At 48.3% G+C, this 17381-nt stretch overlaps 1 protein-coding gene across 1 annotated transcript in view; it reads left to right on the top strand.

Moving 5' to 3' along the window:
* The window catches only part of RBM19 (RNA binding motif protein 19), a 420351-nt gene that overhangs the window by 238135 nt on the left and 164835 nt on the right, over window positions 1-17381 (top strand). Inside the window, exon 22 of the mRNA XM_085635231.1 lies at window positions 1285-1390. Within this exon, the coding sequence (XP_085491357.1) occupies window positions 1285-1390 (106 nt within the window). The remainder of the gene's footprint in view (window positions 1-1284; window positions 1391-17381) is intronic.

Here is a 17381-nt window from a genome sequence, read left to right as displayed (position 1 = left end):
AGAACATTGCATATGGTTGCCCCTCATCTAGACTGACACTGATAAAAACAGCAGTCGACTAAGATGCAGCCCTGAGTAATTATCCGTGGTGAGAATGAATCACGCCTTTCACCCATCACTTTTCTGGGGTTTTTTTTCTGACGAACAGGGAAATAAATACATTCCCTCCCATATCAGATGTATTAACCACCGGTTACTGACCTGTTTTCTAGTCTGAATATCGAGGCAAAAGTTCACCTAACAAAGGACTGTCATGAGATGTTCTTGCACCCCTCTAAAAATACATGCATTTCATTTAACATGTGTCTTGGATGTGCCAGGCCTCTCTGGGCTAATCCTTCACGCATTATTGTTGGATGTCTTGTTGCAGATTCAGTTTGTAAGAATATCATGGAACACGAGTTAGGAGATGAGATTTACTCCACCGAAGATTGTTTTCAACAATGTTTCCTCATTTTATCCACTGACCTCGTTAACAACATGGCTTACTATAAAGCTTGTGCGGTGACCAAGTGCCTTCTATTTTGAAGATGGAAGTCTACATTTAACATGTTAATTGATCAACATATCATTACTTTCCCTGTTGGAAAGAACTTTCCTTTGCATAATTGAAAAAGAAAAACGTTACAACCGTATATTCGGCCTTTACCAGAAAATCTATAATTCTACTGACTTTCTTAAAATTCGACACATAAACCTATTATTAGAAGCTAATATTGCAAAAACGAATTTTCATTCTGCTTTCAGCTGTCTTCACTTAGGAAAGGAAATGTTGCTTTTATCATTAGAATATGTTTTCCCAATTCGTGCAGAATCTTAGAGCTTTTAATGAAAATGTGAAAAAGAGTTTAATTTTTCACTAAACTGTATTGTTTCTGCTTTCGTTCTTGAAAGCGTGCTGCATCCTTGATTTACTTTTACTGGAAATGCAGCTAATTCTCACAATCATTAACTGTTTGTAGAAATTATGCAGATTTCTTGAAAATGTTCTCCTGAAATAATGTCAGATTTTTAATTTCTCTTTAGGACATGCTAAAGAAACGTTAAATACTTTGATAAAAAATGCACAGTTTCCTTCAAAGTTTAAAAAAAAAAATGTTGAGTATTATGCAAAAATATGAAGAACCAAGGGGTGTGGTGCAGTAATCTACACCCTGCATGAATTATGCAGAAATGTTAAATCCAAAATCCACACATAAAGAATTTGATTTAATTAAATCTCATTGCCTTGTCTTATAACCATGTATTTCTCACCATCTTCTCACCCCCCACCCCTTCGCACAGCACTTTTGGAGAGTTGAAAACCGTGAGATTACCTAAGAAAGTGAGTGGCACTGGACCGCACCGTGGCTTTGGCTTTGTGGACTTTATCACCAAGCAGGATGCAAAGGTGAGGAGAGAGCTGTCCCAGGGCAGAACAGTTGGGTAAAGAAGCTGGCATAAATGCATGAAATAGTGAAGGATCTTGGTGTTCATCCAATAACAAACTTTAGCTTCCAAACCTAAGCAGATGTTAGTGTCACTGAACGTTGTAGATGTATCCATGGTGAGCAATATTATCTCTGTATGGAAGGTTGATATACTTTTTCTCTCCTCTCTCCAGCCTCACCCTTTCTAACCACACTAAGAGCCTGATTTATATTTTGGCTGAAAGGGTACTCCATCGCAGCAGCAAAGGAGTACCCTTTCCGCCAACCTGATGGTCTGCTGGCCTCATTTAGAGGTGGGAGGACATTCAGTGTGTAGACGGCAGAGACTATTCTATCCCCACCGATTGCACACACCTCTGACGGCCTGACTGAGTAAGGGCCGTCTGAGCTTTGGCTTGGTCATGTGTCTACTTGCAATATGTAGAGTGGACGGACACATGGCCAGTTTTCCCTGCCTGTCACCTACCTGAAAAATGTAGCAGTATGGGTCAGTGAAAACGTGTAAATGACCCACATGGCATGGGAGAATGCTCCCACGGGATCATTGTTTTATTATTATTTTTTTCTTTTTAACAAAGAAAATCCTGCTTCACCGTCCGTCAAACTTACAATGCATTTCCAGGAACCGTATTGACGGCATTCCTGGAAATGCAAGAGATGTCCACAGGGGCAGAAGACGTCTCTAAACATGTCAGGCAGAGTTTCCCTCGCCATGGTGGGAGTAAAGTACTCTGCCATGGTGATGGTAATTACTCCGTTCACCAAGATATAAATTAGGCCCAAATTGTCATTTTGTTTTCAGGGTACCAAAGTTTCAGTTCCACTTTGCATCCTCTAATGACCTATTTTAGATACCATAGATTCCTGGGGCAATACTTATTTTTTATTTCAAATATTGTCAAGTATTAAATTATGTTGGCATTCATCCATCCATGCTTTAATGCAATAAAAGCAAGAGAATGGGTTTTAACTAGGATTTTCTTCAATACTTTGCATGGCTATATTCTAGTGGTGCAACAAGTTTAGCTCATTAAGTAAACCCACTGATTGTAATCAGTAGTTTTGTGCTATATGCATGTAGCCATCAGAGGAGCCGAATGTCCTCGTTATTTCCCCATCCAAAGTTGGGTAGCTTCACCTGTATAGGCCTGAAACATGAGGTGGTGCATCAGCGTTAGCTCACCTGTCACCGTTTCTTGAGACTGTGCTTCACCTGTGAAGGTCATATTGAAATGGACTCTCAATGCCACTCTGTCTTTTGCCTCGCTCTAAATAGCTCAGAATGGGTTGACGATGAGAATTCATTTTCTCTGCTCATATACCCAACGCCATTCTCATGCAGGTAATTGCTACGCTCGTTTTTTAAGTCAGAAGATAACTGGTCCATTGTTGACACCATCAACCAATTCCAACCTGGAAAACAAAAGCGGTTTCCAAACGGTCTACCGTTGAGAGATTGAGTCCTTTGAACCACAGCCCTGATTCAGACTGAGACAGTATGTTGCACCCTTGTGTTCAATTGCCTCTCACAACATAAGAGAATAAACAAACCCATCTGCTTCTGCAGGTTTTGTTTTTTTATTTCAGTTTAACTTCCTCCTCACAGTCTGCAGTGCCCACAGAACTCAGTGATCAGCTGGCTGACGAGCAAGTGGATTTTCAGTCGCTAAGGGTTCTCAGGGCTGTTTCCTTTCCCGTCCATAGCCCCAGGTATTGTCTGGATGTGCAATGAGGGGGCAGAGAGTCACCACCTACCCTTACTCCCGCCTTTCCAGACGGTAGTCTTTGTCATGTGTGAGAGCCATCTAATTAGCATCTGGATAAGAGAGGGTATGAAGGGCTCCTGGCCCCCTTCTGGTGCATGTGCTATCCAGCCCTGGTGCTCTGCGGTGGACCTTTCGCTGCATCAAGTGGGGTCGCCGTGTGTGTGCGTGAGCGAGAGGATAAAAGAGAGTGGCAATGAAGAGCAGCAGCATATGCTAGCCATGTGGAAATCTCTGAAGCACTGCTTCAAGCATGGAGACAGCAGCCCTCCTTCTAGCATCCCCTTTATATACATAGCTTTCTTTTTTAAACCCCTTGCGTGCTGCAGTTTTTTGATGCTTGGGGAAGTTTGTGCTTACGTCCTCATTACTTTTCTCCCACCAAAGAAATGCAGGCCGAATATGTGGTCTTTTTACCACATGTTGGGGATTCTAGAGTTACACATGGCTTGTGGTTTCCACCTGTATGAGCCGAGAAAAATTACCAAAATGAGGCTTTTCCCTACAAATGGGGTAGAAGTGTTGTGCAAGAAAGTGTGTGTGTGTTTTTTTGTCTAAAAACGCTTCCCCGTGAGCTTCCCAGCTTTGAGAACAGAGTTGAAAATGGAAATAAATCACCACCGTTTTTGCAGTTTTCAGAGTGGTGGTCATTTTTCCTATTTTTAAGAGTTTTTTTCTTACTCGTTGTGTGTGAGGTAAGGAGGTGTGAACCCGCAGGTGAATCCTGAAGGCTACACATTCCAGAAAATGATACAAATTTCTGAATTCAGCGATGGGTGATTTGTCAGGTTTTTCCAAAAGAAACTAGTTGTTGAAATAAAAAAAATAGTTAAAGTAAGTGAATAAAAATAGAAATAGGTGTCAAAGTTTTTGCAACTGAAGGCTGGTCTAAAAAAGATATGCTACAATGCTTCCATCAGACTCTTCAGTCACAGAGATGTATAGTGTTGGCCAGTTAACCAACAACATGCGATACCCGGAGTCTTTAATCGTACTGTGGCTTCTAGTAAACGCAACAGAATTCGTTCACCAAAAACGAGAAATATCTACTGCTGAGGTTCTACATGGCAAGAAGGAGAGCAAGAGACAATGCTGATCAAATGCAAGTGTATTTCATTTCTACAATATAGTTGGTCAGGACCAGGGAGGAAGGGCGCTGACCTTGGATTGCTTCGAAGCAATCTATGCTTGCACCTTCTTGTAGGAAGCCCGAACATCTTATTAAATCAGGAGAGAGCCTATCCGTAGGGCTTCGAATTTCTTAAGAAACAATTAGGCATTCGACATGAGCAAAGCGCCAATGACATAACGTAGAAGAGTATCCTTAACACACAGCAAATGGCTAACAATTGAATGTTATTGTTATTCTTTTGTGTAAAGTGAAAAGAGAGAAAAATGAGCCCTGGTGAGCATGAAGATCTATCATCCCACTTCTGTGGGTGGGTCCTCGCGCCAGAGTGAGGCCAGTCCCTCAGTGTTCAACCGGAGGAGCCACCATTCCACTGTCACAGGTGGCCCCCCAACTTCACTGTACTATCAAGGATAGAGACGGTATAAAATGGATTACTTTCTCAATTTTAATGGTGACCCATATAGTTCAGAGTGAGGCCAATGACTGGAAGGATATGAGATGGCCACCATCACACTTGTAGAAGTGACTACATCGCCTAGGAGTTAGGTTAAGTTTGAAATTGCATAAAGAGGCTCACATGCAAACTTGTAATCATTCCCAGTTACTCTGAAATGAGACCAAGACTAAACACATATACAGACTTGCTGAACCTCTGGACCCTGCAGATGGCATTCCCTTAACATAAGAGCTTGTTGACAATGAGTATCTGTAGTTCCACCATTGGTACCGTATGGTGAATACTATTTATGATGCAAAACTAAAGACTAAATGAGAATGGGAGAGTTTCCTCTATTTTCCTTAGGAAGCAGGGTCTAGAGCACATTTGAGACTGTCCACTACCTATGTGTGCAGTAGCTCCCAGTGCTTGGTCAGAAAGCTTTCCCTTTTTCTACCCCCTCCGAGAGCTGATATGGAGCGCTTCTGTGACAGCCCCGGGTCCCTCAAGCCTTAGGTTGATTATATAAGTGCACTGGGCACGCTCTAATAATATCAGGGAGGAAGACTTGGTACTGAAGACAGACAAGTCTCGCGGTCCTCGTTTGGGTGGATATAGCTTCCTGGACAGCTCCCAGTACAGAGGTTCCACTGCTGGAAAGGGGAATCTCCCCTTTCTTATGGTGACCCTCTCCAAGGGGTTCCTGCTCACGGATCACAACCATGCCATGACCCCCGAGCAGGAATCCTTCTTTGGACTCCATGGACCGACTTTCTTGAAGGAGCTGCCCTCCGTATAGGGGCTGCCCCCAAGGGTGCCAAATAAAGGGTTAACCTTTTCCCTTCCCACACACAAAGGGATGGAAAAGACATCAGGGAAAATGGTAGCTCCCCTTTCTTATTACAGTCCATGCCTAGGTGCATAAACTATCCCTTAGGCAAAAGAGAGGTGCCACTGGAAAGGGGTCGGTCCCCTCTTTTTTAGGTTTCCCCTCCCAAAAATACCCCTGCTTGTTAATCGCGGTCAGGCCACGATCCCAGAGCAGGAATCCTTCCACTATGCCACAAGGGATTGTTCTTTTTACTGAGGATTGCCGCCCCTCCCCCTGCATGGAAACCAACCCTCAGCAGGTAAATCATTGAAGCAATTTCCCTTCCCCGTGTGGGCTGATTGTGAGAGGAAGGGTAGACACAGTTTGTATCAATAAGGGCATTTGTCTGGGGTCCTAACACAGCCTCAGGGCAATAAAAAGAAAAGGGAGTGGCACCATTGAAAAGGGGAAAGTCTCTTATTCCCAATGGTACCACTCCTCATAAGTGAGTGTGCAAAGGCCCAGCTCACCAAACTTTCACCCAGGCAAAGATAAAGGACTCCTAGATACCAGGAAAAAATGGTGGCCAGCTTTTGTTTTATTGCAGCTTTGCCTGTGGGCCTAACCCTCCTCATTTCCAGGCATATTATCCAGCAACAGAAACACCACTGCAAATAATCTCCCTGTTCCAGTGGTGTCCCTTTCCAAATGACTCCTGCTTGTGGATTGTGGCTGGGCTGTGATTTCCGAGCAGGAATTCTACACTAGGTCACTTGGTAATAACTGTATTGAGGTGGACCTCCAGTATTAGGGGAGAACCCAGTATTGGGGCTGAATCACCCCTTGACCAAGTTAATTTCGGGGCTTTTTTACTTACCTGGAGGGCTGGTCAGCCACCCACCTGAAAGAGGCGATTTCCCCCATTGAAGTGTAAACGCTCCTTTGTCGTCCAGATTTTGGAAGAGAAGGCTTATGATCTGAAGTGGTGGCTGCTCAAACACAGTTGGTCAAATAGCATGCCCCTCTCCCTTCCGCATCCATGGCTGAGGGTGGTGATATATGTGTCACTGCTGGGTTGGGGAGGTCATCTGGAGAAGGTGGAGTTTAGGAGAATTTTGTCTCCGGGAGAAGCCAGGCTCCATATCAGTGTGTTGGAGATGTGGGCCATCATTTGTCTGGCATTGAAGGCCTTCCTACCATCCATTAAATCAAGGCTGGCGCAGCGTCTCACTACCAGCACCATCGGCATATGGTACAGAAACTAGCAGGTCAGTATAGGGTCTGGGGCACTGACTGTCAGGGCCTTTAAAACTCCAAAACAGGTCCGGGATATTCAAGTTATGATCCTGATGCATCAGGCTCAGTCGTGTTCTGGCAAGGACAATTCTGAGGCTTCTTGGCCTCCTTGTCTCATTCATTTTGCTGGCTCCCCTTGCTCCTTGGCACACGCAAGCTCTGCAGTGGAATAATCTCATATAATGGTCTCAGCAGTGGGGTTGTCTTTTGAACAACATCCATACCTTAGACGAGGCCGGCCCGCCGGCACCTTCAGTGGTGACTGATAGATGCCACCTGACCTGTGGCAGACTTTTGTCTCTCCCTCCCTCAGGCTCTCTTTGGTAACAGATGCATCATTTCTGGGCTGGGATAGTCATCTGGATATGGATGTCAAGGGCCTTAGGTCTCTGATAGCCTGTGATGTAAATCCGTGTTCTGAAGTTGCGAGCCTGCTGGTTACACATGAAGGCCTTTCTCCCTTCCATCAAGGAGAAGCTGGTCCAGTTCATGACGGACAGCACAACCACCATTTAGTACTGCAACAAGCAGGGTGGCGTGGCGTCATGGGTGTTGTGCCAGATGAGAACCTGGCTGCGACTGGGTATGCAAGATCTCTGGGAATACTGTTGAATGTATTTGCATTGTATATTGGCTATCTCACTGCTTTTTTTGCACTGCCCATGTGATTGTTTCTTTGTCCTTCTTGCTTTTTTCTTGAAAATCAATAAAAACTGTTACAAAAAAAAATGGGTGCTGTGCCAGGAAGTGCTGAGGCTTTGGAGATGACTCAGCCATCAAAAGATCTCACTGATGGACAATCATTTAGCGGGCTCTCTCAATGTCAGAGTGGATGAGCTCAGCTGATACCATCTGGCAGACCATAAATGGCCACTGCACTTGGAGGTTGTATAAGACACCAGTGAGGCGTGCCCTGGTTAGATCTTTTGCCTACCTCGACGACTGCTGTTGAAGGCAAGCTCACCACAGTCAGTCTTAAACTACTTCCAGACAATGATGAACACCTTGATAACATTGGGATTCAGTATTCACAAACCAAAGTCCCACTTAGGCAGTGACGAGTGCTCAAACGCAGTTGGTTCAGTAGAAGGCCCCCTCCTTTTCCACCCAAAGCCAACGGTGGTGACTGTCACTTCCCTGCTGAACTGAAGAGGTCATCTGGGGATGATGAAGGTCAAGGGACTCTGGTCTCCATCAGAGGACCGGCTCCACATCAGTCTGATGGAGTTAAGGGCCATCCTTCTAGCTCTAATGGCCTTCTGCCATCCATTGTGGAGCGGCCGGTGCTGGTCTTATAGCCAACACAACAGCCGTGTGGTACTGCATCAAGCATGGTGCACTGGGGCCCTGTGTCAGGAGGCTCTGCACCTCTGGAAGTGATTGGAGGGCCAGTGCATCTTCCTGATCGAAAACCACCTGGTAGGGTCTCTGAATGCCACAGTAGACAAGCTGAACTTGCGGTGTGTAGCAGATCACAAGTAGCCTCTCCATCCTGAAGTGGCACAGGGCATCTTCCAGTAGTGGGGAGAACCCTAGCTAGAAGTTTTCTTCATTGTCAAGAACATGCAGTGTCAAAGGTTTTGTGCGAGGGAGTTTCTACAATAACACTGACTAAGTGATTCATTCCAAATGAAATGGACCCCAAGACTCTTATGTCTTTAAGCCACTGCCGTCCTGATTCCTTAAAAATATCAGGAATGACGGGGTCCAAGTCATCCTAGTGGCTCTGAATTGGGTGAGGAGAGTGTCGTTCACAGACCATCTCAGGATGATCATCGTCCCTCCAATCAGGCTGTCACTTCACAAGGACATCCTGGCTCAGCAACAGGGCAGGCACCCCCACTCAAATCTATGCAATCTACACCTACAGTAAAGGAAATTGAGTAGTGACAACAGATTGCATTTGATCTGACACCTGAAGTGGTGGATGTCATTCTTGCCGTCAGGTGCCCTTCTACAAAATCCATTTATGCAAGGTGCTAGAACAAATTTGTGTCCTGGTGTGGCACCCGCAAGACTGACCCCTTACAAGAAAAGGTATTGGATGTCCTCTTGTTTGTTTTATCTTTGACCAAGCAAGGCCTTGCAGTAGGCACTACTAAAGATTATTTGGTGTCCGATTTCGCCTTTCTGTATTTGCCATACCAACAGTCCTGGTTTACATCACCTGTTGTGATTAAATGTATTAAATATTGGACACGTGTTCCTTCCCAAACTGTTTGTGTTGCCACAGTGAGACTTTATCTTGATCGTAACGTTTCACATGTATGGGCCCTTTGAGCCGATGTGTTACTGCTCACGGGTTGACTGACCCTAAAGACTATCTTCCTCACTGTGATTACGTTAGCTCGCCATTTGAGTGAACTTCAGACACTTTTGGTGCAGTCGGCCTACACCACTTTTTGCCTCAGATAGGTTGGTGCTGAGGACTCGGGTGGCATTCTTACAAGAAGGCATGGCTCCCTTCTACGTTGGGCAATGTGTCACTGTACCAGTATGCTCTGCTTCTACTCATTCTTCGAAAAAGAAGAGGTTCAATATGCTAGACACCAGAAAGGCTTTAAAGCATTTGCATTGACAATGCAAAGGACCATTGAGTGGACTTTTAGCTTTTTATTATGTTCTCTGGAGGAAAGAAAGGGACGGCTGTGTTGAAGAGGATCTTGTTTAGGTAGGTAGTCATGTGCTTTAAGATCTGATACTCACTGGCCAAGAACCAGCCTCCGGAATGTCTGAGAGCCCATTCTAACAGGAATAAGGCTGCTACCACTGTGTTAGCAAGTGGAGTGCTTGTTTTGGACATCTGCCAGGCGGCGACGTAGGCTTCAGTGCATACATTCATGAAGCACTACTGTCTTAACAACTAAAGCAGACGGGAAGGACATTTCACCTGCTTGGTTCTGCAAGACTTTGTGGTCTGAATCCACTCCACAGATCCTTCAGCTGGAGAGGTGCTGCTTTTGTATCTATCCTTAGGTGAGAAGTCTGCAGTTACAAGTATCCATCAGAAGAACAATGAATTACCTTTGGTAACTCTCTTTCTGGTTGGTATTGTGATTCACCACAGATTCTTCCCTGACCTCCTGCCTCTCTGTTATGTGGAGTGGCCTCTTTTTAACATGTAAAAAGGTTCCAAGTGAATACTCAGCACAGTTACCAACAATTGTTAACATCTGCTTCTGAGGGTGCAGAAAGGGATAAGATAAGAATCTCTCAGTGTGCAAAGTTGGTGCTTAAAAGTGTCTCCGCTACGTCACTTCTGGGGCAGTGTGGAGTCAGTGTGGAGCCACTGCCACATAGCGGCTCATGGGAGCACTTCTGTGGAAACATTTTCTGGATCCAGTCTGGCACCTGGGGAGTATTGTGAGATGAGGAATGTGTGGTTAGATATAGGCTATCCACCAGAAACCGTTTTTGATTTGTCATCCTAGATGTAGTTTCTGTTAAAAAAAATTTTTTTTTAAATAGCTTCATGGTCTCTGGACCAGAAGATGCTCACCACATGTTCCAATTTACACTTTCCATAGCTCTTTCTCTCTTATTGTTTGTTTCAGAAGTTATGCTTGCTTTGGCTAATATGTTCCTAGTCATTGTCCTGAATGAATTCACATATATTGCCACATCTGTTGACTGTCACTTTGTCAAATCTGGTCAAGCCACCTTTGAAGTACATTAAACAGAATGTGGAGCAGTCATAAACACCTTCATATCGGTTCAGGTTTCTAATCCTTGCACCATAGTACCCTCAGCTATTCCAAATCAGTGATTTGAGCAAACCTCCGGTAACTGAATTGCTGCATTTGGTGACTGTCCCAAGGGCAGAGCCTAGCCTGTGATCTAATTCGAGGCAGCATACCTCTATCCCCTTAAAGCAACAGCAGCTTTTCAAGTAACTTCCAGTCAGGCCTGCTGACAGCAGGATGCCCAGCCAGTTGAGAATGAGCAATGGGAGGAAGCAGGCGAATCACCATGACAGAGTTTCATTTACTGAATTTTCTGCACTTCTCAGGTGCTGACAGTCTGAGGTGAGATAAACGTGAAGTGCCCGCTGTAAGAGCTGACTTCTGCAGACCACATAGTCCTTGAATCCCTGTCTTGGTTGCCATCATTTGCCAGCACTGAAAAGAAAAATGCATGCAAGAAGAAAAAAAACAACTCCAAAAGTAAAACAGTGCAAACCCTGGATAAAGACCCTGGCACTGGTTTCAGTCCTTAGGCAGCAGAGGAACTGTGCCGTGAGCTTCACATGAGCAAAAGAGAGATGGCACCAAGCACCTGTGGGATGTTGGTATCGTTTTTCTCTGACCTAACATGACCATCTCCACCACAGGGTGGCAGCTGGGCTCCAGAGGTAGTATGGGAAGATGAGATATTTGAGATTTAGAATTTCTGGTGTTGAATACCTTTTCTTCTGTACACTTCGACATCACGTGTTTTGAGTCTGATCATAGTGACGTATCTGAAAGAAGCACGTTAGTTATAGCTTCCTTACCTTAGAATTACCCCCAGGCGTCAGACTGGATCCGGAAAGGTTTTTCGTCAGCAGTACCTCTGCGCGTCGGAAGGTGGCGTCGGTCGACTCCGCGTCTGTCGTCGGCGTCATTGTCACCGGGATGACATCGCGGCAGCTACTTAGGCGCCACCCTCGCCTGCTGACGTCAGTTCTTTTTCCACGCCAGCCAGCGCAGATCCGGGAAGAGTGGTACATCAGTCCATTATTTTACTAACCTTTTCTCGACTTTTGTTGACTTTTTGTTTTGAGTCCCCGACTCTGAACAGGTGCGCAAGGGATGCCCGGTTTCAGGGCCTGCGGTTCCTGTAACCGGCTGTCGGTGTAGGATCTTCCCCGCGTGTGCCTTTTTTGCCTGGAGCGCGACCACAACCCCAAGTCATGCTCCGACTGCCAGTCGATGGCGCCGAAGGCTTTGCGGGTGCAGTCCCGAAAGCTGCTTGAATACCGGCAGTCGACTCCGTGCCGTTCGAGGTCCCGGTCGAGAGGGAGGTCGAAGGACCGGTCGTGGAGCCACCACTATTCCGGTTCGAAATCATCGAAGTCTTCGCACTCGTGGTCGGGTAAGTCGAAGCATAAGAAGAAGTCGAAGAAGCATCGTCGCTCTTTGACTTTTCCTCGTCGGTTGGCCGAGCGAACAAAGCACGCAGGTGGTGCCCGTGCCTCCGCGCGCAGAGCCCAAAGAGTCGACTCCGAGTTTCCCTCCCATTCCAGGACCCAGAGCGACCCCGCCCAGCTTCGTACGTTCTACGAGGCGATGCATGCCATGTTTGGGCAGACCGTACCGCCGGTACGCCTTCGGGCCCGCAGACTCGGTTGGGGGGGCCTAGGTCTTTGCTGCCGGCGACTCCGGCCCGGCGCCGCAGGCCCCCCTTGGATCCAGGCCTGATCCGGATCGGCTCCGGTTGACCTTGTTACGCCTCCACTGGTGCCTCTCCTCAACGCACCTCTACCACATTCGGCGCCAGTCGGCTCCCTGGCCAGCGTCGACCCCAGGCTCCATACCGACGTGGACACGGAGCCGGACCGGCATCGTCCGACGCCAGATCTGGCGCCGGGTGGGGTTTTTATGCCCCTGTTCACTGCTGGGCTCCCTTTTCAACAACAGTGGCACCCAGAGGACGATGAGGAGGACTGGGAGGGGTCAAGTGACCCTTTGACTGACCAGTTAGACACTGAGCAGCACTGGAGAGAGGAACTGGGGGATGCCAGTGGTCTTGACACCTCTCCTGACCTTGGCATGTTGTCTCCTCCTACCATGGCTACGCAGGATGGAGCGTCATATGCAGTGGTGCTGCGTAGGGCGGCCGAGCCTCTCAACCTCGAGCTTCCTATGGTGGCGGTCAGGACTAACCTCCTGACAGGGGTGCTACAACCGGCTGCGAGCTCTTTGGAGCCCTTGCTGCCGTTTAATGAGGCCCTCACAGACGTCCTTTTGGGCACGTGGTCCAGGCCCAACACAGGGGCTCCCGTGGACAGGATGATTGCCCGACTCCACTGCCCGGCTCCGGGCGACCCCACTTTCCTCTCCCAACATCCCATAAAGCTTGGTAGTTCAAACTTCTACATCCAAGAGCGCCTTCCCTACCGCTCCACCGGAAAGGGAATCCAAGAAGCTGGACCACCTTGGCATTTTTCATTTCCGCCAGCTTAGGACTGCAGTCCCTAAACACTGCATGTCTTGGTCCGTTATTCGCACTCAGTGTGGGATACGGTGGCGTAAGTGCTGCCTCAGTGTCCGGAGGAGGCCCGGGCAGTGCTCTCCCAGGCTGTTGCCGCCGGGAGGGATGCAGCTAAGTTTACGATCCATTGTGGGCTGGACACCGCCGACTCTCTGGGCAGGACCATTTCAATGTCGGTAGCACTTCGTCGTTACACCTGGATGAGGTCCACTGGCTTTTCAGGGGATGTCCAGAACACCTTGATGGAAATGCTCTTTGATGGCCGTCGCCTTTTTGGAGACAAAGCAGACAATGACCTAGAGCGCTTCAAGGACTCACGGACTACGGCCAAGTCCTTGGGCCTCTCTACCCGTCCGGCGCAGTCTGCTTTTCACCCCTTTCATGGCTACCGAAGGGGTGCCCCGCTATGTCCCACCCAGAGCCACAGGCCGCAGCAAGTTACCCAACCTTCGCGTGGCCGGGGACGTGGAACTAACCGGCATGGTTCCGGGGGCCAGCGGGCGGGCCAGTCCACCAACACTCGCCTCTGCAGCAGCCTCCAAACCTTTCTAGTCCGACATTTCAGGCCCATCAAACGCCAGTGGGCGGCATGATTCGCCATCACCTCCCCCACTGGCGCACCATCACATCAGACAGGTGGGTTTTGCAAATAGTCCAAAGGGGCTACTCCCTCCCCTTCGAGACTACCCCTCCAGCCATGCCACCACGATACCACCGCATGTCGGAGGATCATCTGGCCCTTCTCCAGCAGAAAGCTACGGCTCTCTTGGCCAAGGGAGCCATTGAGCGCGGTCCTGTCCCAGAAGTAGGTTGTGGTTGCTACTCCCACTACTTTCTGGTTCCCAAGGAGAAGGGCCTGCGTCCTATCTTGGACCTCGGGGACGCTAATTCCTTCCTCTGGAAGAAGTTCAATATTTTAACGCTTGCTCAGGTCTTGTCTGTCCTCGACCCGCAAAACTGGGTGGTAGCGTTGGACTTGCAGGACGCTTATTTTCACATCCCGTCCTGCCGGCCCACTGGCGTTAACTACGGTTCACGGTAGGCCTCGAGCACTTTCAGTTTACCGTGCTCCCCTTTGGCCTTACCAGCGCCCCTTGGGTGTTCACGAAAGTGATGGCGGTGATCGCAGCTCATCTGCGCAGATAAGGGGTTTCAGTTTTCCCCTATCTCGACGACTGGCTGTTAAAGGCGGGCTCGCACCAGACAGTCGTCTCCCACCTCCAGAATAGGCCTACCTCCTGCATTTGCTGGGGTTCTCCATCAATGTGCCGAAGTCGCGCCTGATTCCCTCACAGAAGCTCCTCTTCATTGGAGCGGTTCTGGACACAACGCTGTTTCGGGGTTTATCCTCCCGAACAGCGAGTCTGGGATATTTGGGCTATGATTCCGATCTTTCAGCCTCTAGCGCGGGTTTCGGTCAGAATGACCCTGCGGCTGATGGGCCTCATGGCCTCCTGCATCCTGCTGGTAGATCATGCCAAGTGGCATATGCGGGCTCTGCAGTGGGACCTGACGTTCCAGTGGGCGCAGCATCAGGGGAATCTGTCCTATTGCATCCAGATCTCAGAGGGCACTGCTCAACAACTGCAGTGGTGGCTCACAAACCAGGATTGGGTCCATGGCAGACCCCTCTCCCTTCCCGAGCCAGACCACACTGTGGTGATGGATGCATCATTCTGGGATGGAGCGGCCACATGGGAGAGGCAGAGATCCGAGGCCTCGGGTCTCCGGCGGAGTCCGGGCTTCACATCAACCTTCTGGAGCTCCGGGCGATTCATCTTGCACTGAAGGCATTCCTTCCCTCTGTCCGGGATGAGTAGTGCAGGTGTTCACGGACAACACCACCGCCATGTGGTACTGCAACAAACAGGACAGGTGGGGTCGTGGACCCCATGTCAGGAGGCCCTCCGACTCTGGACATGGCTGGAACATCAGGGCATTTCATTGGTGGTTCAACACCTGGCAGGTTCTCTGAATGCCAGGGTGGACGAACTCAGGTGCATGATGGATCACGAATGGCGTCTTCACTCGGAGATGGTGTAAGGTCTCTTTCAACAGTGGGGAGAACCTTGGTTAGAGCTATTTGCCACCGAAGAGCACGCACAATGTCAGCAATTCTGCGTGCTGGAATTTCCAAGGCGGCACTCGCTCCGTGACGCTTTTTGTCACGAGTGGAGTTGCGGTCTGTTGTACGCCTTTCCGCCTATACCCCTTCTGCCCAGAGTACTGAAGAAGATCAGGCGCGACCGGGCCCAAATCATTCTTGTGACTCTGGATTGGGCATGAAGACTCTAGTATCCCGAGCTTCTCAACATGGCCATCGATCCTCTGATCAGACTGCCTCTTCTGGAGGATCTTCTGTCGCAACAGCAGGTGATGATCCTCCACCCGAACTTGTCCAGTCTCCACCTCCTTGCTTGGAGATTGAGCGGCGGTAGTTGACGTCTTTCGACCTGCCTCCCGAAGTCTGTGACGCAATCTTGGCAGCCAGGCGTCCCTCCACTAAGACGGTATATGCCTGCAGGTGGAACAAATTTGTGGCATGGTGCACAGCAAAGGCTGTGGATCCCCTTTCTGCCCCTCTTTCTGAAGTACACGTGTTTCTTCTCTCTTTAGCCCAGCACGGCTCTGCTCTGGGCACTATCAAGGGCTATCTTTCAGCCATCTCTGCCTCCTTCGGTTGCCAGATCAGCCTTCTATTTTCTAGTCCCCGGTTGTTAATAGTTTCCTAAGAGGCTTAACACATCTTTTCCCTCCAATCCCCTTCGTTATGCCTCAGTGGGGCTTGAATCTTGTGCTAACCTATTTAATGTGTGCTCCCTTTGAGCCGCTGCAAAACTGTCCTTTACGTCTTTTGACTCTTAAAACTGCTTTCCTGGTAGCTATCACTTCTGCTAGAAGGGTGTGTGAGCTCCAGGATCTTTCTTCTAAGCCTCCTTTCCTGTCTGTTCATTCGGACAAGGTGGTTCTTCGAACCTGTCCATCCTTCCTAAGGTGGTCACTGCCTTCCACATCAGGCAGACCATTACTTTGCCCACCTTCTTTCCGCCTCCGTAGCCTTCAAAGGAGGAAGAGAGGCTCCACCGTCTGGACTCAAAACGTTTTCTCTCCTTCTATCTGAACCGCACAAAACAGTTCCGGGTGGATGGTCAACTTTTTGTTGGTTATGTGGGCGCAGAGAAGGGTCGGGCCGTACACAAACGCACCATTTTTCGATGCGTCGTGTTGTGTATTAAGGCTTGTTACTCTCTGGCTAAAAAGGAGCCTCCAGTCGGGCTAAGCGCTCACTCCACCAGGGCGAGGGCAGCCACTACTGCCTTGGGAAAGGGAGTGCCTCTGACTAACATCTGTCAGGCAGCCACGTGGGCATCGCTGCACACGTTCACCAAACACTACTGTCTGGACAGCCAATTCTGGAGAGACGGCTTCTTTGGCCGTTCTCTTCTCCAGGATTTTCTGGTGAGATCTTGGTTCGCAGACCCACCACCGGGGTTGGTATTGCTGGGGTATCTATTCTAAGGTAAGGAATCTATAACTAACGTGTTTCTTTCAGATGCACAAGTTACTTACCTTCGGTAACGATATGTTAAGGACATCCTTTCAGGGCCCTAGTTTTGTGCAGCAATGGTCAGTGTCTTGCATGGCTCTGTGTTTCTGGTGCGGAAAGTCGTGTACAGAACTGACGTCAGAGCGCGTGGACGAAATCTAAGTAGCTGCTGCAACTTCATCTCGGCGACCACGATGTCGACGACTGACGCTGAGCCGACCGACGCCACCTTCTGACGTGCAGAGGTACTGCTGACGAAAAACCTTTCCGGATCCAGTCTGACGCCTGGGGATAATTCTAATGCAAGGAACCTATAACTAATTAATGTTTCTTACAGATATATCATTATCGAAGGTAAGTAACTTGTGCTTTAACATCTTTTAGGCTGAAACTATTATTATGATGTATGCCTGAGGGCTGCGATAAGCCCTCCGAGGTTCACAGTCATTGCTGTTCGCTTACTTTGTGTGGCTCCTTGCATCTGCTGGCATCAGCACATGGAGACCGTTTAAGTTCGTTACCACAGTAGCAGCAAATATAGTAAGTTATGTACACCACTTCAACTACACCAGTACAGTCACGAAATTGTAAATACAATCCTACAGCCACACTACACCTAGAGTATACCATAACAGTGTTAGATTGACAACAGTACATTGGTAACAACACAACCGTGTACCTAAAACTTTACAAATCGACAACACACTACCTATACCACCCTATCATGATGACTAACTGTGACAACACTACAAATGGAACACTTCAACTGCATTG

The sequence above is a fragment of the Triturus cristatus genome, chromosome 11 (genome assembly GCF_964204655.1).
Source record: "Triturus cristatus chromosome 11, aTriCri1.1, whole genome shotgun sequence".
Lineage (NCBI taxonomy): Eukaryota > Metazoa > Chordata > Amphibia > Caudata > Salamandridae > Triturus > Triturus cristatus.
This window is presented reverse-complemented; position numbering and strand designations above follow the sequence as displayed.